The sequence below is a fragment of the Neltuma alba genome, unplaced genomic scaffold, assembly GCF_004799145.2.
Source record: "Neltuma alba isolate B1F8T4 unplaced genomic scaffold, ASM479914v2 tig00011392_pilon, whole genome shotgun sequence".
Classification (NCBI taxonomy): domain Eukaryota; kingdom Viridiplantae; phylum Streptophyta; class Magnoliopsida; order Fabales; family Fabaceae; genus Neltuma; species Neltuma alba.
Genome location: NW_021636083.1, coordinates 48,068 through 71,912, shown reverse-complemented (window position 1 = coordinate 71,912; position 23,845 = coordinate 48,068). Strand labels below are relative to the sequence as shown.

The window sequence follows — 23,845 nt, the reverse complement described above, 5'->3', positions numbered from 1 at the left end:
ACATGTAAATACATATTCCTCCGATCCTAAATATAAGACCCTTATACTAGTGTGTATAAAGGTCTTATATTTAGGATCGGAGGAATACTATATATTTCTCATATATGTTAGATAATATATTGTGTATAATAATATTGAGATCATATGAGAAAATAAAGTCATATATCTTATACTACCTCCGCTCCTTGATATAAAACCTTGTTTGACTTTTATTTTAGTCCTAAATATAAGACCTCAATCCACTTTGCTTCTCATATTTACAATTTTTTTTTCCTCAAGTAGTGCTTCTAATAATGATAGTTTTAGTCAATATACTTGATTAGTAAGGATATTTTAGGAAAGACAACGTATATTTAGGATAAATAACTAAATCAACTTACTTCCTTAATCTCCTCAAATTAATCAACTGGCTCTTATAATTAGGACCGGAGGTAATATTATTAACCAAAGACAAAATTTTATGAATAATAAAATTTTATTAAATATGTAATTTTTAAAATTTGCACCATTCATATGCCTTTGTACTATATATAGATTTATTACTACATCTTATTCTTAATATAAGAACTAGCTGACTAATTTAAGTATATTAAGAAAATTAGTTAAATTAGTTGTTTATAATAAATAGATATTATCTTCTTAAAAATATCCTTACTAATCAAGTGTTGTTTGATGAAAGATTTAATATGTGCAACTATTATAAAAACTACCTTAAAAATAGATAAATATGAGAGATAAAATAAATTAAGGTCTATTTTAAGACCAAATTAAAAATTAAAAAAGCTCTTATATATATGATAATATGATTTTAGTATTCATAAAAATCTTATTTTTAGGTATAGAGAAAATAAATTGCACTAGATGAATGTAAATTAAATATGTTGAGGGGAGAGAATGGGAAAGAAGGATTGTCAACAGTGAAGAAAGCAAAAAGAGGAGAGGGATGGAGAGCAGGACACAGAGGTAAAAAAAAGAGAACAGTAGTGGGACCCATGTGCTGTACTTGTTATTTTTGTATTTATCATTCCATGATTTACGTGGCACCCCTGGTTCACTTAAGGATTTTTCTGTGCGGAGATGCAAGTAAATGGCCTAGAACAGGATTTAAAATTTTATTGATTATTGATTTCTTCGGACAGAAAACGGGAGAAGAAAAAGTGGAGTCTTAAGGTGTGTTTGGGTCTTTGGGATGCGGCTCGGGACTCAATCATGCATCCTAACTGGAAAAGCTAAGGGTGTGAGAGAGAAAAAGTGTTTGTACCCATGCTTTGTGAACGTAACTCTTGGTCTTCAAATGGACTTCTGCAAGTAAGCTTTTTAGAGTTGTGTTTTTTTTTTCCTTCAGTTGGCAGTGTGTTCAACAATACCGCTAGAGCATTACCTATCCTGACTCTCTCTTGCATGTATTTTCTCTCATTTGTGGTTAAAAAAATGAGACAAAATCGAACACAGGTGTGCGACCACATCTCCCTAGCTTTGAATATATATATATATATATATTCGTCCATTAAATATATTTAATTGAGTATTTTAATAATTTTTAATTTCTTTCTAATAATAAATTAAACTTTTTTATTTTTAATACTTCTTTTAAAATGGTCACATTATATATATAATATTATATATGTATTACTTAATAAAATTCATGTCCTTTAAGTTATTTTACATCTAAACTTATTTTTTATTTATCATTTAAACAAGTTTTAATTTCTCAAACTGACCTTTTTACAAAGTCTAATCCAAATATAAATCACATTATACAGAGTCTGATTAAAAAAATTTGTTTCCGTCACCGCTAATTAACAACGGCTCACTAGAAAATTCAGCCATCTTCTACTTTTTTTTTTTTTTCTTTAAACCAGAATCTTCTACTCTGTTATCATATCATTTATTATCTGATGGAAGGAATCCAGAATGACTTGTGCTGCGCATCTTCCTTCTCTTAAATTCCATATATTTTATGCAATTTTAATATTGCATTTTTCAAACATGAACCACACAATCAATGGCAAAACCTGATTTTACCACCTATGGTCATCTTCTCCTTGTTATCAGCCTCAGTTTCAGTCCCAATGGCTTATTACTGGCAGTCTCTTCGGAAGAATCAAAAGACGCAACTGATGACGCTTTTGTTCATTGCCTGACGAACCACAGTGATTCCCCATTTAAAGGCCAAGCATCATCAAAAATATTGTTCGCTCAAACCGAAAACACTCCCTCCTACGCCTCTCTTCTTCGAGCCTACATTCGTAATGCTAGGTTCAATGCCTCCTCTACTCCTAAACCCTCCATTATTTTGAACCCTTCGCAAGAATCCCATGTTCAGGCTGCAGTAATTTGCGCCAAAAACAACTCGATTCGACTCAGAATCAGGAGTGGTGGCCATGACTTCGAAGGGATTTCTTACACCTCTGATGAACCCTTCATCCTCATTGACCTTTCCAATCTTCGAAGTGTCACTGTGGATATACAGAATGAAATTGCGGTGATTCAAGCTGGTGCTACGCTTGGTGAAGTGTACTATAAGATTTGGGAGAAAAGTAAAGTTCATGGGTTTCCTTCTGGGCTTTGTCCAACTGTAGGTGTTGGTGGTCATCTCAGTGGAGGAGGGTACGGCAATATGCTGAGAAAATATGGGCTTTCTGTTGATCATATTATTGATGCTCAAATTGTTGATGTTAGTGGTAGAATTCTTAACAGAAAATCAATGGGGGAGGATCTTTTTTGGGCTATAAGAGGCAGTGGAGGAGCAAGTTTTGGAGTTATTCTGTCATACACAGTTAAGTTGGTTCAGGTGTCAGAAATTGTTACGGTTCTCAGGATTCAAAGGACTTTGGAAGAGAATGCCACTGGTCTTGTTTTTCAATGGCAGCAAGTTGCTCCTCATACGGATGATAGGCTTTTCATGAGATTGCTCTTGCAGCCTGTGACTGTGAAATCTGACTCTTCTAAAACGAAAACCATCAGAGCTTCAGTTCTGGCTTCATTTCTTGGGAGGGCTGATGAACTTGTCAAGCTGTTGGAGAAGGAATTTCCTGTATTGGGTTTGAAGAAGCAAGATTGTCTTGAGATGAGTTGGACTGATTCAATGATATGGTGGTTTGGATTCGATAATGACACCAAAGTGGATAAACTGCTTGATAGAAATCCTGACTCAGCATGGTTCCTCAAAAGAAAATCTGATTATGTGCAGACCCCAATTCCCAGAGGTGGGTTGGAATATATATGGAAGAAGATGATTGAATTGGGAAAAACAGGGTTTGTTTTCAATCCCTATGGAGGAAAAATGAATGAGATTTCATCTGATGCGACGCCTTTTCCTCATCGTGTAGGGAATCTGTACAAAATTCAGTATTCAATAAACTGGTATGAGCCTGGAGATGAAGCAGAAAAGTATTACACAACTCAGATTAGACGACTATATAGTTACATGACACCATTTGTGTCTAAGAATCCAAGGAGGGCATTCATTAATTACAGGGACCTTGATATTGGCATCAACAATTTTGATAAGAATAGCTATGAAGAAGGGAAGGTTTATGGGGTCAAGTACTTCCATAACAATTTTGAGAGGCTGGTGAAGATTAAGACAGCAGTGGATCCAGAAAACTTTTTCAGGAATCAGCAGAGTATCCCAGTATATTCAAGTAAGTAAATTAATTGGCTTATGTTCTTTTATTTCCTTTTCTACGTGATTGCTTGGCCTCAGTCCCTTGTTTTGGGAAATAATTGTTCTTATAGTTGGAGTTTGGTAACAAAGATCTTAAGTTCCATTGAAGGCTTTATGCCTAGTAATGACTTTCTTCTGAAGATCTGATCATTACAGGTCTAATCTCTTACAGGTCTTATGACTTTTCTATTTAATCCCTTCTTTCATATGCATAAAATATCATGAGAATTCAGAGAGTTTCCTTCTATTTTTTTGCTTTCTAAAATACCCAAGAATAGACAAATATATAATCTGTGGGATAGCTAAGAACTAAAAGAAGTTATTCGTTGCATTCATTGAGAAATAGTATACACGTGTGACGAGAGTTCATTTTAGGTATGCTCTTAGATTCGGTCAAAAACATGCCATTTAGTTGTAGATCTTGGTTGAATTTAATCTCCAAATTTAGACAAGAATCACGTATTTCTCTGACATACTGACGAAAATAGTACTCAGTTTTTCAATACCATGAGAGACATGGGAGTGAAATAAATATAACACTCCCGTTATGAGTACGTCTGTCTTTTAATGATGACCAAACCAAGGTGGGCTGATTTTCTGTTTTGTCCTATTGTTTTTCAATATTTTTTCATTTTTTGTTTATGAGATATTCTGAAATGAATTCTTAAATCCGATATGGCCTGCATGCTTCATGCATATCAGGGGTGTTTTCAATATGAAAGTTTTCTTGGGGTATGTTATTTTAGCTATGGATTCATCTGTCTGGGATCTGGATTTGATGCACTTTTTATTTTATCAATCTGGTATGCGGCATGCATATCAGCTCATGAAGTGCATGCGGCACTTATCCAGATCCATCTGGCTCCATCATGCCTGTCTCCCTCTGTCACCTTGGACCAAACCTTGGGGAAGCAAACACCATATTTGTGAAAGGATATGACTCTGTTTGCTTTCCTCCTATTAGTAGTCATGTGCTCTGCTTATTTACCCTTCCAATCATGGATAGATAGCTCCATCCATGGTATTCCATGAGAGAACATGACAGTTAAAACTTCCATAACTTGGATCAATGATGGTTAAGAATCTCAAAAATCGAAATCTCTTTTGAGGACCATAGTATTAAGTTTCCATTAGTGCTTCTAAAATTATCACTCTTATTCAATGAAGTTACAGCGTTACTCGTTCCTTATTATAAGAGACAATAACCAAATTACGTTGATCAAAAATACAGTTAAAATTAGTTGAGGACATTAATGTGTAAAAAGTATAATGTTTTTTCCAACAATGCCCTCATTAATATGGAGAGAGAGTATGAGAAAAACAATTAAATTATTAAAAGAAAGAGAAGTGGGAGGGAGAGAGAATATGAGTTGGAGACAATAAATAGGGGTAAAATAGGAAATCAATACAAAAAAGTAGAGACAACTTTTAAGTGTCTCTTATATATAGGAACATGCCATAAGCATCAAATGTCTCTTATAATAAGGAACGGAGGGAGTATCTTTAATCCTATATGTATAGTTTAAATTTATTACTACTTCTAGATGAAAAATACATATGTAACATCAAGACAGGCCGGAGCTTTAAGAAGCTCAAGTGGTAACCTTAGCAAACGCAGCCATTGAGAAGAATTGTATCCTCAATTAGTGTTGGTTTGAGTTTTGAACCTTTACATATTATTTTCTCTTCCTAAAATTAAAGGTGTTCAATGCTAGTTGGATTGATATTAGAGTAGTCATATAACTGTGCTAGACAGAGTAGCGGGTGTCAGTGATTGCTTCTATTTAGAGCATCTTAAGATCTGTTTTTTTCCTCTGCAAACGTAGTTTTTGTTTTGAAGTTCGAGTTTCTGAATCTTCTAAAGGCAAATGCACTATTGAGGGGAAAAAGAAAGAAGAAACTATAGGTGGGCTTTTCGAAGAAGCCCAGCGTTCTGCTTGCTTGGGAAAGATCAGGAAGCATTTTCTAAGAAATGTACGCGTTGCAATTTATCAAAAAATGAGAAGCCTAAAGTGATTGATTTGTGAGACTTCATAATCTGCTCCCGAAGAAATTCTGGTCATATATGATCAATTTGGGTTAGGCACATATTACTGGAAAGCCTAGAGTTTAAAACAATTACTTCGTTTTTTTTTTAAAAAATTATTTGGACAGTTTGATTTCTTCCCACTGAATTTAGTTGGTAGAGTACATGAATGAATGGACCATACTGCCCGACGAATTATTTTAAATTCAAATCGAATCATTATGTTGAAGAAACTCTGATCATTTAGTATGTATATGGATGAAACTCAGATTTGTTAAGAATAATTTTTTTTATCCGCAATGAATGGATGACAAAATCTATATATAAATGAAAGGGTTCACTTCCTGAAATTTGAAACAAATGGTTTTAGTCCTTGAAACCTTGTTTTAGGGACTCAAACCACTGTTCCAATAACTTAAAATCTTTAAGTGAACCAATATAAGATCAAATTTCATAGCTCAAAACCATTGATCTCAAATTTCAGGATCAAAACAAAAAAGAGATTAAATTTCAGGGACTAAAGATGGTATTAACTATAAATAAAAATTCTAATAGGGCACACTATTCATAAATTATGAACAGTAAATTTCATTCCTTTGCCTCCATGTAATTATGGGACCGACACTAGTTTGTTTAAGACGTATCATTTTCTACGGATTATAATCATTACTGGAGTTTGTTTGCTGATTGCAGGATTGGAGTCTCAGGCTGGTAAAATATTACAGTCAAGCCTATGTGTGACACTAATGGTGGGGGTCATTAGCTCACTTGTCTTCTGTTAGATAGATCATTAACTTCAATTATAGGCCCCCTTTCAATTTGTTTGTATTACTCCTTCGATCCTAAATATAAGACCCATTTTATAATATAAATTATGCTACAAAATGGGTCTTATATTTAGGACTAGAAGAACATATAATTACTTCTTAATTCCCAGTAACAGCAACATACCCTTCTTAATTCCCAGTAACAGCAATATACCTGAGAATGAAATTTCTGCGCAAATTTGCATGTAATGTATAAATTATTTTGTAGTCATGCTTGTGTCTGTGTAATGTATGGAAATGTTAACTTCCACCCTAGTTCTGTGAGGTTAGCAAACTGCTCATTTGTGCAAGATTATCATTAATTTTATCGTATATATTTATTCTGATTGTATGGCTTTTATTTTATTAGCATTTATAGCTTTTACTCTGCCTTTTTTTTTTTGGGTGTATTTATGGAGATGTATCGTATGCCCTATTTGGTAGTATAGAGGTTTGTTTATAGAAATGAAAGTAGAAGCGATTTCTAAAGTATATTTGGTAAGCTTATGGAAGTACTGAATTTATTTCATCAAGCATAAACAAATTACTACAAGTCCGTTGACTATTTATATTTATTTTAAGAAAAAAATTAATTTTTCAATCCTTCTACTTTTAACTCATTGAAAGCTCAGTCTCTTGAATATGACTCAGTATGACTTAGTTTTTAAAGTTTTGACTCAATTAAAATTTAATCATTCAAATTTCAATTCGTTTCAAACTCAGTCCTGAACTTTGATGATTTATATTTTCATCTTTTATCATCAATAATTCATTTCCAAGTTCGTACTGAGTCATCCTAGTAGGCAAAAAACATTATCACTCAGCATCCCCCGGGGGAGGGGAAGCAGTTCGGGATCGTAGTCGCTTGCTTCTTCTTGAGGTCACGTAGACAATGGATGGAATCCGCCATTGGTGATTTCCAAAAGCTCGTGAAATGCAATCTCAAGGCCATATGAGGGCCGAAATTTTTTTCCCAAACAGTCCTTTAGGTATGGTTTGATTTAATGATTCAATCAAAGGAATTTGGCCCCAAAACATGCACAGAAGCAATGGTTCTTTCCCCCCCCCCCTTCAGACAATTTGAAGCTTTGGTCTGTGAAAATAGTGTCATTTACGCAGTGTTCTAAAGGTCTAATATAGCAATAAGCATTGATTATTGAGAAGAAATAAGGTCTAAAATGCATAGATTTCAATACCCCCCATCTACGATCAAAATTGTTCGATCTGCAATTTCATGACTTCCTGACTCATATCGATCCATATTAAACATATATTATGTGAGCAAACAAGTCCACACCTGAATTGTGATCCAATTTAACGAGTTATTTTGAGAAAACAAGAAGCCCCAAATCCTTGGTTTAAAATCCGAAAAGTTGTCTCTTTCTTTAACTCCCGACTCCCCTCGTTCCTTCATCTCTGCCATTCTCTTTCCCATGTTCTCTCCCTTCTCTGCTTTGCTCGACCATATTGCAGAACAGAGAGGAACAAGCCGCCTCAAATTAGGATGACTTATTCGATTGAAGCTCATTCGATTTTGTTTTCCTGCTGACTCATGATGTGATGCGGATGCTGAGTCATAATTTTTTGGCCAATTAGGATGACTCAATGCTGACTGGAAATGAGTTACTAATATAAAGGATAAAAAAACATAAACGATCTATATTTCAGGAACTAAGTTTTAAACTAATCAAAAGTTTTGGAACTGAATTATACTTAAGACACTGAAGATTAAGTTTTCCTTATTTTAACCACGTCAGGATAAGTTTTTTTTTTTCCCTTGACCAGAACGTCATGATAAACCAATCCATGCAAACTCTATTGTGAAGGCCTCAATGCCTCACAAATCCATAAAAAATCTGTCTCAAATTCTATTGCGAATGTTTCCCGAATTTTCTTTTTCTTTTTATAGTCAATATATATATATATGAGTAAAAGTGCAATTTTATCCCTAATTTTTTGTTACAATTTTATTACTAAGAGGTAAAATTGTTTTTAAAAAATTATGGATAAGATTGTATCACTAAAAATATTAGGATAAAATTATGTAGCCACATGTATTTTTGTGTATTCAAATTTTTTTCCTCATTTCAATGTATATATACGAGTCTATGTTTATTAAGCTGACTAATTATTTCTAATTTTTAAGCTTACGAAAATTTCTTTTTAAGTTAAAAAATAATTTTGGTTGATTAGTTAATTAAAATAAGTCAGAAGTAGATTAATTTTTTTGGGCCAAATGACAACTTTCAACTACGTACTCCCACTTATTTAATCAATCAAAATCACCTTTTTCTTAATTTTGAACAAACTGGCCCAACTTATTTGCTTTCTTTTATCACTCAAATTGCAAATTAAAAATTAAATTCATACCATTTAGATCAAATTTTGGATTGTTGAGATTTCACCGCAGGATAAGCACACGCTGTAACGAGAATTGAATGAAGATCCAAATTTATAACCCATTATACCATCTGTGTTGCTATTAAATTAGCTGTGATAGACAAAAATTAATTATAAAAACGTGCCAGATTTTACTTTGCAACCACAACATTCGTGACAGACCAATCTACATAGAGTCAAATCACAAAGGCCTAAATGTGTCGAAAATCCATGACAAATCTATCTGAAATTCCATGACAAATATATCGCAATGCGATTTTCCCTTTTTTACGGTCGCAAACACACATGCGTTTGAACAATTTTTCTCGTCTCATTTCGAAGTATGCATACAAGTCTATGCTTATTAAGTGCACTAATTATTATTCATACTAAAATCAAATCCAATTACTGGTATTCATCTCAAACTCTTTCTTATTGGCCTTTTATAGTTAAAGATCCTTCTTTTAGTTGAAAATGTTTGATTGTTGTTCAATATTCAGTAATCGTCATCCATGAATGTCTCGATACAATGATGAACAGTAGCTTAGTCGTAATGATGAGTTCATAAATATGCAAACAAAAAGAGTTAAGCTGATAAAAGACATGGATGGATCAAAACTAGGGTATATTGCCTGCATATAAGTTTTGGATGCCTTGGAGCAAAATATTATATCACAGAATGATAATGATTTTGTTACGAGTCCCCACATTAGTTGGGTTTTCTTCAAAAAGGGCCTCATAAGGCCTTCGGCCTGTCAATTCCAATACCTAACTTTTAGGATGGAATTCTCCCAAAATGCTTGTACTCGTCCCATAATCAATCACACTACTAGAAAAAAGACTTTTAACGTCGCAAAATAACGGCGGTTAAGCAGAAAAACGACGTGAAAAAAAATGCGGTGGCATTTTTGTAAATAAGTTAAAGAGGGCCTACATTTTCCACGACGGTTTTTAAGAAAACCACCGTGGAAAGAGTTTTTAACGGAGGTTATTTAAATAACCACCGTTAAAAACACTTTCCACTGCGGTTTTCTTAAAAACCGCCGTGGAAAGTGTGTTCTCTTTACCTTTCTCCGCTTCAATTTCGGTCACTTTCTTTCTCATTTGTTCAGTGCGCCGTGGTCCCCCTCTACCCCACCACCAAAAAATTGCCATTACTGGCCATTCCCGCCACTATCCCACCGTTTAAACTCCTCCATTGAGCTTGTGGTGTCTTGCCACCGTCCGCCGTGGTTCGAACGCCTCTCATTTCGCATCGTTCTTGCTCAGCCGTGGTCCCCTCTGTCCCACCACCGAAAACCGGTCATACCCCCCACTATCCGACCGTTGAAACTTCTGCATTGAGTTTGTGGTGCGTTGCCGCCGTCCGCCGTCGTCCGCCGCTGCCCTCACTTCGCGTTTGAAGCTTCTCTGCTCTGTGAGTATCCTCTTCTTTCATTCTTTTCAATTTTTCTTGGTTTGTTGAATGTTTTGGCCATGAAAATCTGTTATATATGAAATGGGTTTGTTAGTTTTACATTGTGGTTGGCTTGTATTGTTCATTTTGTATTTTTTATGTGGTTGAACCGTTGATTGGTGTTGATTGGTGGGCATTGGATGTGAGAAAACCTTAATTCCTTCTTATATACTGTATTAGAAACATGTTTAAATGTTTGGAGTTGATTAGTTGTGAAGTTTTTAAATTTTTTTATAATTTTTTGATATTTATTTCGAATTTTTGGTAATTTTTTTGTAATAAATATAAGAATTTAATAATAAATAATCTGTTTGTTATTTTGTGTTTTTTTTCTTCGTTATGAATTTTGATTGATAGTAAAGTGTTGTTTAAATAACCTGTAGAACAATGGATCGTAGTTGGATGAAAGCTAAGAGAATTAGCAAGGAATATAAGGATGGGGTTGAAAAGTTTCTTGAGTTTGCTCAGAGAAATGCCCCTAGTAAAAGAGATGGATTGTTTTATTGTCCTTGTGTCAAATGTTTAAACAATAGTCGACGGAGTATTTCTGAGATAAAAGAGCATCTTATCTGTGATGGGATAAATTTAAGGTATACAAATTGGATATGGCATGGAGAAATTAGAAAGACTACACTGTCTGTAAATGAGAAGGTTGTGAATGAAGACTTTAGTGATAGAATTTCGGATATGTTTCGTGATATAAGGTCTGAATCCTCTATACAGTTCTCTTCCACCTTTGAAACTTTGTATAGTGATGCAGAGACACCTTTATACCTGGGGTGCATCTTGATGAACGGTGGAGGGATTTCAAGGCCATGCTTACAAAACATTATATTCATGAAAAAAGAAAGGGTGAGCATCCTAAGGAACGATATTCATTTATTAGTGAAGAGGCATGGGAGAGTTTTGTGAAGCAACGTGAAGACCCTGCATTTCAGGTTTGGTTTCTTCAAACTTAATTTTTAATCAGGTCATATTTTATTTAACTAAACTAATTTTGTCGATTTGGTTTCATTGTCATAGGCATTGAGTCAGAAGAACAAACAAATATCTGAGCAGAATGTATACCCACATACCATGTCTCGTGCAGGGTATGGTGGGTTGGAAAGAAGTATGATGGAGGAACGGCTAAAGAATGCACAGATGGCTGCTGCTTCAGATCCTACTAGCTACATACCACCTATTGAGCGTCCTTCTCACCAAGAAAAATGGAAGGCGGCGAGGATTAAAAAGGGTCAATACATTACTCCACAGTCTGCTGCTGTTGCTGAGAGGATTGTAAGTAATATTTAAGAATTATGCTTCATTAATTGTTTTTTTCAATTATCTTAAATTGAATTTGTTGCTTTAATGATATAGGATACACTTGAGGAGCAATTATCTCAAGGTACATTCATCCCTCAAGGACGGATGGATATCTTGGCCACTGCTATTGGAAAGGCTGACCATCCCGGAAGAGTCCGAGGGACCCCTAAAGGGATTGGTATTAAAGAATTTTTTGGCTCTGCTTCACGAAGAAGCACTAGATCATCCTCCGCTAACATGGTATCTAAAGAGGAGCTCGACCAACGACTACAGGAAGAAACAGAGAGAGTTCGAGGTGAACTAAGTCAACAACACATGGCAGAGATGCAAAAGATACGTGACGAATTCGATGCCAAGTTTCAACAGACTCTGATGATGATGGGTACGAGCGGATTCCAGATGTCCCGAGTATCTGAACCTTCCCAGGTAATAATCACACATCTTTTTAAATCTTTTAAAGATTCATTTGATCCATTTAAATTTATTTAATGTTTCTTAACTAATTTCATATTATGTTTCAGGGTTCACCTGTGATAAAAAGCGGAAATGACAGTAATAATCAGACATAGCCACTGACAGTGTCTGACCCTGACCCTAGCCCTGACCCTGTCGAAGACAATTGGATGCCGTGTTCTCTCTATGTGGATTATGAAAATTCACCTGTTCATGTTGCTAGTGGTCGAGCATTCATGGGCACAACGATTCACGGCAACAAAATTCTGAGCAATCAAGCAAGGGTGACAGTGGAGAGGATTGTTCGTGGTCAGGAGGGTACACCAGTGCCCAATCCTACTGATGAGATTCGACTCTTGGCCCAAGCTAAAGGAAATTTCATTTTGTGGCCAAAGAGACTTATTGCAAAGCCAATGGTGAAGAAGGCGACAGCCAAGAAGGGCACAACGAGCGCATCATCTGATCCTGTACTCTTGCCTCTTCCTGGTGATGTTGCGCTTATGTATTCCAGTTTGGAGGTTCCTCATTCCATGGTGCCAAACATGGATAAGCCTATGACTTTCAAGATGCCATTGGGGGTTGTGGGTTCAGATATAACATACGACTTCACCATTGACAAGAGGGACCTCGTTTAGTTCCTCAACTTTGAGGAGCTTGATATAGCCTTCATGCAGCTCGCTATTTTGTAAGTTACAATATCATTTTCTTATTACATATTATACTTCATGCATGTCCTAATGTTTTTTACTTGAACAACAGGCACTTTAATCAAATCTGTCGAAACGGAGGACTTGAAGGAACATATGGCTTTATGTGTCCTCAAAGGGTGCAGAAAGAATTTAATACTGTGGAAGCAAGGTCAATCTACATTATGACCACAATGACTCAGACCAGAAAGCTAATATATTTTGCACCTTACATGGAAGGGTAAGTGTATTATTGTATTTGAGATATACAAGTTGTATGTGTCGGGTTATAATTAACATGGTTTGCCTTTTGTAGTTATTATTGGACTCTAATTGTTTGTGCCCCTTTTGAGAACAAAGTTTACTGGTTCGATTCACTCTGTGGAAGTCCATCCGAAGAAACCAAAGATGTCATCGACACGTTAGTTTTTATTTATATATTTATTACTTGTGAAGTTTATACAAGCATGCTCTAATATCATTTTCTCTTATAATGTTGATAGGGCTTTTTATACTTTTAATGTTGTGGCGATTAAACAAAATAGACAAGCACCAACATGGATTCTTCCAAAGGTATATGTTATTTTGAACTAACTTTTAAACATTTTTGGATGAATTAAAGTTAATGTTTATAATCAATAATGTCTAATATTTAATTTTATATCTTATTTTTTTAGTACCGTAGTCAACAAGGACATGTTGAGTGTGGATATTATGTCATCTGCTACATAAATGACATAATTGAGACAGGAACGACTGAGAAATCAGACGAGGTAAAGATGAGTTAGGTTGCATGACGTTCTTCAATTCATTTCACATTTTTGACTAAGTTTACTATGTTATTTTTGATTAACAGATATTTCAAAATACTGCGCCATATCTCATGGATGACATCAACTTGATGAGGGACACTTTGTCAACAACATTGGTAGAAACTATTGAAATTTAGCTTTCAAATAGATAGGTTATTTCTCAAAAAATTCATTGTTAGATGTTTTCTCTTGGTTCCCTCTTATATGTACATGTTCATGATTTCCATTGTACAGAGAAGTAATTACTTCTATTTCAGAATTGTTGGACCTAGCCAATACGTGTTTCTTGGTCTTAATTAACCACTTAGTTCTATTATATTGGCCAGTTTCCCTATTTTCGAATTGTGTAAAAGAAATTTCAATGCTGTATATATATTAACTAGCTAATTGATCTTGTTCTGCGTGATCTGCACTGCCTACATTTATTTGGAACTGTAAACTGTAGGGTGGTAAAAATAAAAATCAAGCAGAATTTTAAAAAAAAAATATGTATTTTTAACGGCGGTTATATATATAACCGCCATTAAAAGTATATTCCACGGCGGTTTATAAAAAAACCGCCATTGAAAGTCAAATTTCAACGTCGATTTTTTTTAACTGCCGTGGAAAACGGATTTTCCACGGCGGTCAAATATAAAACCGCCATGGAAAATGGAGTTTCCACGGCGGTTAAATAGAAAACCGCTGTGGAAAATCAACTTTCAATGGCAGTTTCAAACCGCCGTGTTTTCTTTACCTTCAACGTCGCCTTTATCAACTTCGCCTTCAAAACCACCGTGAAAAGCCACTATTAACCGCCGTGAAAAGCCTTTGTTCTTTCTCATATCTTCTTACCACTTGTTCTCCATAATCTGCAGCATATAATATGTTGTTTGCAACAGCAACTAAAGGAGGTGCCTTGTTAGGAGGGGCTGTTAAATTCACAACTCCATCAATTCGCCTTGGCAGCATATCAGGTATTAGCTTCCATGTTTTTGTGATTGGGTCAAACTCCTCCCCACAGGTATGTTGCATCATGTCGCCTTCACCAATCCCACCAATTACATAAAGCTTCCAGTCCATGAAAAAACCAGAACACAACTTCCTGGCTTTATTCATACTTGGAAGAATCTCAAATTTTGCTGTTTCTGAGTTATAAAGCTCGGCTGAGCTTAAGATATTCCCAAGTGGATCACAGCCCCCGGCTATAAAAGCAACTTCATGGTGGCTGGCAGAGGCAAAGAGACACCTAGGAGTATTCATTGACATGCCTGAGGACCAAATGTTTGTTAAAATGTTGTACTTGTAGATGAAAGGAGACATTACATCCCTTCCAAAAACAAGAAGCTGTATGCCAACAGCCAATGACTCCTTATCTAAACTCTCAAATTAAAGCATTCATCATTTGAAGGTATGTTGGGCAACTTCATCCAGTGGCCACCATTTGGGTCAAAGGCCTCCCATTCAAGGCGGCTACATGAGTAGTAAACCCAATAATCTACAATATTTTCCTTTCTCCTTAGACGATATAATAGTCCACTCTTAACAAGGGAGTGAAAATCCCGATTCAACAAGGCGAGTGTTGCATAATCAAATCTTGAGCATCGAACCAAACAATTGATTGAAAGGTCCCTCCCAAGTTGGTGGGAAAGCAAACTTGAATCATTCAACATAATTGGTTCTCCCTCTTTCCTGTTGCACTGGTTTCTTGAGTGCTCCATCATTGAATGAATATCATAAATGCACACCTGTTTTTCACATCAAATTAAGCTTGAAGCATGATCAGACCCTACAATACCTTGTGATCGTTAATACAGTTTTAGAAGGGGAAAAAACAATCTTAATTATCTTAATTGAAATCAGTCATTTGAATAATATCAATATAGCTTTGCTTATATCATACAAACACAAATTTTTGGTCATATCAAAGAAAAGAAATTCCACAGAATCGTTGTTAATTAGAATTTTTCAATTTAATTTAGAGCAAAGTGTATTTTGAATTTTTCACTAGACTCTTAGTTTGACTTGAATTTGTAGAAAAAGGTTTGTATGCATTCGATATAATGCTTTAAAATATGGTTTAGAGGCAATGTTATACCACACAATAATTCAACATAGAATTGAGTGAAAAATTCAGTGATAGAATACCACCTCCAGTCCTACTTATAAGATCTCGTTTATAGCTTACAAATGAGATTTTATAATTAGGACAAAAGGTAACACTAAAAAAGAGAGCTCCTCAAATCAGATCTCTCACATTGGCCCAAGAAACACATCTAAGAAATGAACAGAGAGTTAAACACCCAACACGTAAAAATATCAATTAAATGATAAAATCAATTTCAAAATAATTGAATTTTAGGGTTTCTAGCCTCAATAAAATATCCATGAAAAGGATAACACATCATTTGCATTCCCAACAATTCTGCATATCTTCCCTCTATTTGTCCCGGCCCGATTTCGAATTTGAAGAAATCACGACAGGTATAGAAAAAGTTTGATAAAAATCAATGAGCAATCAAATAACCATGCACAAAAATTGAGACTCAGCAAAGAAGAAAAACTCCCAAAATGGATAGTGATGTTGGAAATTTTTCCAAATCCCACTAACTTTTGTCTCTCTACAAATCACCAAGGAGCCTCTCTTTACCTAACACTTTATTTCATTAACCCTCTCTTCACTTCAGCGCCTATCTCTCTCCCTCAATTTCTTCGATTTATTCCTTCTGTTGTCTTGGGCGCATGACTATATACTATAGCAATGGCAGGCTATTTATAAGCCAAGTTTTTAATTATATGATCTCACCCAAACTAGGCTTGGCATTAGGGATTGCGTTCTTAGATGTCAGACTACAAAACGCCCATTTTTTCAAGTCTAATTACCATTGTTTTTTTCCCCTTAATTACTTTCTCAAGCAAATAGTTTGATTTTCTTATCATTCTTTCTCATTTACTTTTAAAATTTTCTTTTGCATTATTTTCTAGTGTGGTTTTCACTTTTTGTTATTTTATTCAAAGTGTATTTTTTTATTTTTAAATTAAATTTTCAAATCAAACATGTTTTAGCATTAAAAACAGGCTATAAAATCATTCTAGAATTACTAGCTTGAATGGTGAAGTGATTTGTTAGTTAAATAGAGAATTTAGCGGTTCAATGAATATACTATTACATTATTATTGCTTAATTCGTTATCCTTCTTATGTTCTGGTTAATGTTCCAAAAAAATGTCGCGGGAATGTGCATTTTTTTAATTGTCGTAAGCATTGGATTACGAGTTATTTATAAAAAAGATTATAAATTAAACTATCGTTAATAATTGTTAGTACATTGCAAAAGTAATGTTATTAGTAAAAGCAATGTATTATAAAAGTTGGCATTTCTTAAAAGCAATGTTAATTGCTTTTGTGCATTATTCGTTAAGGAGGATTAAGACAATAATATCACTTCGATTTGAAATAGAAAATAAAAATAATAAATACTCATCTAGTCCTAAATATAAGACCCTTATACTAGTGTGTATAAGGGTCTTATATTTAGGATTGGAGGAGTATAATCTTCTAGAAAAGATACAAAAGTTTTGACCACACCATTTATGAGTCATAAATACACATTTTAGTGCTTGAATCCTATCCAATATACTCCCTCCATCCCTTATTATAATATCTAATTTTTTTGAATAGGTTTGTTTCTTTTTATAAGATTTTTTTTTAATTTGTTTGAACATTTAATGCATTATTACCTATATTAGTCCTAGTTTAATACATTGTCTTTCTTTATTTATCTCATTATTACTCTCTCATATCTACCATTTAGATATAAGGGTGTATTTGAAAAAAAATTACATTTACTACATATTAATTACTCTTAACTAATTTTAATTTTTTTTAAAACTACGCAATTCAATTAAAAGGAACTTATTAAGGGACGGAGTAGTAACGTGTTAGTCAAATATATGCACTTAATATGCATTTCTTTTGTATAAATGAATTTAATTCTAAATTTCTGATTGGTGGAAGGTCAACAAAGAAAAACTGGCCAGAAGAGTATGGATGAATCTAAAAATTAGAAAAAGGAAAAAATTTATGAAAAAAGAAAAAGGAATAAAAACAAAAGAAAGAGTGAAAAGTGATACAATTACTGAAATGTTTTCGGTGAATCATATATACAATGCACAAACTTTGAGGGGGGAAAATACACACACACAATGCACAGGCCATTGATAAATAAATGCTGAACTTCAAATTTTGGATGTTTGTGTGTATATGAATAGACATTGAATATGTGAATGGATTCTCCGTTTCTTTGAATTGAAGAGTTTTCTTTTATTTGCTTTCTTTTTATGAATTTTAAATTCCTTAACTTTTTTGCTACCAAAAAAAAAGAAAAGAATTCTTTAACTTTATGGGATTTTGGTGAATTGCCTTCTCCTTTTTATCCTTTTCCTCTACATACGGGTGAATTACTTATGTGTATACATTTCTTTTAATTTCAAAATTTGCAGTAATTCAATTATTATTTGGGTTTAATATGGTTCTCAGTCTGATCTAATTTTGATTTTCATCTTATAGTTTTAAATGTCAGCATCATTTTTCCTATAGAATTTTGAATCTTAGTTCGGCTACATTGTGAAAAATGAGCCCTAATTTTTTACTATTAAATTCATTAATCCGTTAAAAGTTAAATCTGTTAAGCAAGCAATAATACCAGATCTTCCATTAGTCAAGTCTGAAGCATCTTGGTCTCCTCTCTCTTTTCCCTGACTGACCAAGCTGTCCTCTCTTTCAATCATTCCAAAAGATCATCTCCTTGCTCACCATTCTTTCTACCTGTAAATGGTTCATCATTCCTTTCAACCTCTCCTTGATTATAGTGTTGATTTTCTAATACTATAGATTTAATTTTGCCCGGCTAGACGAACCCAGATTCTCGTACTGTTTAACCTCCATGGATGATTCTGCAATGAATACTTGTTAATTTCTGGAATCATTTTCTAGTGTTAAGGGCTCGAAAGAACCACTCACTACTTCTCTTCTTACAAACCTAACACTTTCGTCTTTCTATTTTCTTCCTCTTGAAGGAATATGTGTGCGTGAAACTCAATTTTGACATTGATAAATCCATGGTTTGATATCAAAGACGATGGGGGTGGAGGAGTAATAATCGTAAACTCTAGTACCAGAGGCTTTTGAAGCATTGAAGAAAGAGTTCAGATCTCAAACCAGTCAACTAGTGGATATGCAGATTTGGAGCTTCCTACTCTCCACTACATGGTGGCTGATCCCAAATCCAAAACGTGGCCTATTTAGCCATGGGAGTTTGGTTATGGTCGAAGAGGGTCCTAGTGACAGTGTGACTGAGGGAAGGGAAGGTGTTATGGAGAGCCATTTACAAGTAGGGAGAAAGGTGAGTAAGGAGATGATCTTGTGGAAAGATTGAAAGAGAGAGGAGAGCTTGGTTATGGTTGCAGGAGAGAGAAGGTAAAGATGTTTCAGACTTGACTAACGGAAAATTTAACATTGTTATGCTTACTTGGTTGGTAGTAGAAAATTAAAGAAGACCGTAGAAAAGGACAAAAAAAACTTAAATGCCTGATTCAAATTTAAAAAAAATAAATTATAAGCACCTTCAAATTAGTGTTCCCTTTCCTTTTCTCGAGGGGAAATTACTTAGGGAAAATCCACCTAAAAAGACAGTTAAATAACCTATATCTTTATTTAAGGAGGGATTTTAAAATTTTATGAAATCACTTTAATGTCACTTTCATTGAAAACTAAAAGAGAATTCTAAATTAGTATATTTTATTTACAATTAACATGTTTCAATTCTAAATTAACAACTTTTTATCTTTATAATATATTTACAGGAAGTCTTCAATAAAATTTCATTACAATGTAACTTTAAAAATTAAGAAGTTCAATTATGGAGTTAACAAGTTTCAGTTCTAAATTAACAGTTTTATATCTCCACAACACATTTGCAACAAGTCTTTGAATAAAATTTGATCATAATATAATCTTCAAAATTAATATGTTCGATTTCATCGTTGACATGTTTTAATTCTAAATTAATAACTTTTTATTTCTATAACACACTTGCAATAAGATTTTAAATAAAACTTGATCACAATATAACCTTGATAGTTAACATGTTCCAATTTACAATTAACACATTTTAATTCTAAATTAAAAACCTTTTGTCTCCATAACACACTTGCAGTAAAACTTAATTACAATACAACCTTAAAAATTAACACATTCAATTATATGGTTAACAAGTTTTAGTTCTCAATTAACAGCTTTATATCTATATAACACACTTGTAATAAGTCTTTGAATAAAAATTGATCACAATACAACCTTGAAAATTAACATATTCCATTTCACAGTTAATACATTTCAATTCTAAGTTAACAACATTCTATCTTTATAACACACTTGCAATAAGGGAGGAAGATTTAATATAAAAACTAACTCATCGTTACTTTCTTGATCGATTTTCGGATTTTGCAATGATAAATGTCAAGTTTCTCTCATTTAAAGTTCTTACACAACACAAAAATGATAGAAATTCTCATCTTGATCTTTAGCTTTCTACTGAAAGGAGCATTAGAGTTATTTTATAAAATTTTAAAATACTTCTTTGGCTCATGTGACTTGATTAGGAATTTGACAAATTTAATAACCCAAATAAGAATTTGAATTATTAAAATGTCTTTCTAAGGGATTTTGCCTTGATTATGTATGTGTATACATCTACTAGATTTCTTTTAATTTCAAAATTTGTAGTAATTTAATTATTATTATTATTTTGGTTAATATTGTTATTAGTCATTACTGTTTGATTAAATTTTAATTTTGATCTCTACAGTTTCAAATCATAATTTTTGTCTCAATACTTCTTTCACCCAAACTGTTAGTCCTTATAATTTCATAAAGACTTGGAACTGAATTTGACAACATTAGCTTTGTTAACAATAGACCAGAGCCAAAATTCATTAAAAGTATAACAAAAATCCCGAAATTCCCCTTTTTAGGAAAAATTGGGGGAGGTCATCATTTGACAAATTTTTTTTGTCAAAAGGACCTGGTGCCATTATTTTCAATGGGCACAACTTCTTTTTAGTTATGTGAGACTTCAACCATAAGCAAAATTCTTTAATATGAAAGTAATTTGTATATAATCGAAAATATGTTGCATATAGTTGATAAAGATTTGCACTCACTGAAAATGAAAATGATTGCACATATTTGCACACTCTTAAATGGATGAAATAGGATTTGAAAGTAAGAAAACCAAGCATGAATATGAACGTACGAAATCGGATTTTATGGTAGAAAATCAATTTTTTTACCTTAAAATCAAATTTTTTTCCTCAATCACACATTTAAGCTGTCCGTTTTATTTATACTTTAACGTGTTTTGATTACCATCCTTACATTTTTCTCAGCTTTGGTTTTATATACTTAACAGTGTTAATGAAGGTAACATCATTAACCTCAAACTGATAAGTCTATGTCTACTACAAGCTTAGCTTGCTAATTATTTATAATTTTTAAGCTCACTAATTTTTCTTTTTTAACTTACAAAATAATTTTATTTGATTAGTTAATCAAAATAAGTTAGAAGCGGATTAATTTACCCCAAGAACTTTGTACGTACTCCCTTATATTTAATCAATAAAAATTACTTTTTTTCTTAGTTTTAAACAAACTGGCCCTTTTTTTTCTTCTTTGTTTCAATTCTTTACTTCCTAGGATTTTGTGACACGTTTTTTCTTTTTTCAATTTTCATTCTAAACATTCATACATTAATATGTGTTTTTAATACTGTTGTCTATTGAAGTCGGTGAAATTTTACTTGTGTTTTTAAAACATCATAAGCCGACGGAGCTTTTGTAGGGCTGGGGACTTCCTCCAAGTCCGTCTCCCTAACCTTTCCAATTGATAAAGCACCAGACAGATTGAGCTGATGAAGATTTACGGAAGTTACCATTGAATCATCACAATGCACACCTCTCCAATTGCAATGAGTAAACAGGAATTCCAGTTCTCTGAAGATGATTTTGCCGGTCAACAAGAGAAGCTTTGAACTTCAAAAGATTTGAACCATCTTCATTAATTCAATTTGCAAGGATGATGCCCAAAGAAAATATTGGCATCAAGCAAAACTGTTTTTGGGAGTTCCAATCTGTTCCTATAGCCATTTTGCCGGAAAAGATAAGTTTTTGAGGATGGGTGGCAATAAATTAAAGATGACAGTGGCAGTGACAGTGCGAGGCTTTGCGCCCTTGGTGACGGCAAATGGAGATGGGGAAGAAGATAGTGCCACGGTGGAGAAGAAGAAAGTAACTAAAAGAAGAAAATTACAGCATTGAATCTACATGGATCATCTTCATAAGATGTGGCACTCATAAGGATTGAATTATAAGCTCACTGAAACTATAAGGACTAAGTCACAAAGAGATAACCTCGGTCAAAATATAAAGATTAAATAATTAATTTTCTCAATATTTAATTTAATTTTTTCTTTTGGATGTGAACTTGAATTGACTAGGCAGCAGCTGAGTTGGTATATTGAATGCCGCCTAGAGTGCCATATCAGCAAAGCTACGACAACTAATGGTCAACGTCAGAGAGTGTCAAATTCAGGGTGGAATTGCTACAAAATTATACCACCAAGGCATACTAAAGCCAAAAAAAAAAAAATCCAGGCGTTGAATGCTCCTTCATGGATACTGTTACGGAGTGAACATGGTGATAAGAATGGGAAAGTTACTTTTCTATTATTTCATCTTGGATATATATACAGATTATGAAAAGGACTACACGTGAGCTGTTCAATCAGTTTTATTCTAACTGAACTAATCTAACTAATATAACCAATATTATAAATTAGTTATACTTAGATATTTATACTCTAACAGATACTTCTAGGACATTTTAGTACCTTAACCCTATAATTAAAGAATTATTTAACTAACGACAACGCTAATTACATCAAGTTGAATTGTCTTCAAAATCTATTAAAAAATCATTGAAAACTTGCTGGAATGAAATTTTCGTTAAACTAGCTCAAATATTACTAAATGACTGAATTTTGCAATAATCTCTTCTATCCTAAAATCCTCAAGTCGAGTGCTTATGTATTGCCATTAAATTAGTTGTGGTGGACAAAAATTAATCATAATAATGTGACAGATTTCACGATCGAAAAGTTTAATTCCATTCCAAACAACCCGCCAAAAAGGTTTTTGCAGCCACAAAATTTGTGACAGACCATTCTATACAAAGTCCATCACAAAGGCCTAGATGTGTCCCAAATCCATAACAAATCTGTATCAATTTGCATGGCAAATATATTCAAATATAATTTTCCCTTTTTTTAGTCATGTGTGTGTGTATTGCTATCTGCGTTTGAACGATTTTTCTTGCCTGATTTCGAAGTATGCGTACAAGTTGATGCTGATCAAGTGCATTAATTATTTATACTAAAATTAAATCCAATTATCGCTAAGTGTAAGAGATAACTGACACATTTACAAGTATTCATCTCGAACTCTTGTTTGTTGGCCGCCTTTTATAGTTAAAGGTTTCACTGTTGTTGAATATTCAGTAATCATCATCCATAAATGTCTCGATCAAACCCCGTGCTTTATTATGAGCAGCAACTTAGTCACAATGATATGAGTTCATGAATATGAAAACCCAAAGAGTTAAGCTGATAGAAGACATGACACGTTTTGGATGCCTTGAAGCAAAATATCATATCACAGAATGATAACGATTTTGTTATGAGTCCCACATTAGTTGGATTTCCTTAAAAAGAAGATCTTATAACGTCTTGGATCCTCCAACTCTAATAGCTATATTTTGGGGCGTGGTTCCCTGTACTTGTTATAGAATTAATCAAGTAAAATTAAGTTAGAGATTTATGGCTAGGAATCAATGCATAGCTATAGGTGGCATTTAACATATTAATATGGTTGCATGCATACTATATCTGGCCAAGCTTCTTAGCTATTCTCCATCTTCCCTTCTATAGATACAAGAATAACATCCAACACGAACACATATTTCTTTGCAACAGAATATTTGAGTAAATTATGCCCAAAGGATCCTAATTGAAATGAAACAGTTAATAGAAGGAACAACATGAACACATGCAAAAGTTCTGAAATTATTTATTCATAACCTAAAATAGAGATCATTGCAAACTAGTTGATTTTCATCTACTTGAAATGAAAAGAGTACATATTAATACCCTTGAAAATCA

General features: G+C 33.6%; 1 protein-coding gene and 1 pseudogene across 1 annotated transcript; one reads left to right on the top strand and one right to left on the bottom strand.

Moving 5' to 3' along the window:
- The first annotated feature begins 2,005 nt into the window (after positions 1–2,005).
- Positions 2,006–6,478, top strand: LOC114712685 (berberine bridge enzyme-like 21). The gene is made up of 2 exons (XM_028897230.1): positions 2,006–3,647; positions 6,390–6,478. The coding sequence occupies exons 1-2, from the start codon at positions 2,006–2,008 to the stop codon at positions 6,476–6,478; spliced, it is 1,731 nt and encodes a 576-aa protein (XP_028753063.1).
- Positions 6,479–6,731: 253 nt separating this feature from the next.
- LOC114712684 (F-box/kelch-repeat protein At1g74510-like) lies at positions 6,732–15,293 on the bottom strand (annotated as a pseudogene).
- Positions 15,294–23,845: the final 8,552 nt, after the last annotated feature.

Bases quoted from the DNA above. Each gene is read 5' to 3' on its own strand.
- LOC114712685 (XM_028897230.1), top strand. From the start codon at position 2,006: ATGGCAAAACCTGATTTTACCACCTATGGTCATCTTCTCCTTGTTATC. The intron at 3,648-6,389 runs GTAAGTAAATTA...TGCTGATTGCAG, and splicing joins GAGTATCCCAGTATATTCAA to GATTGGAGTCTCAGGCTGGT.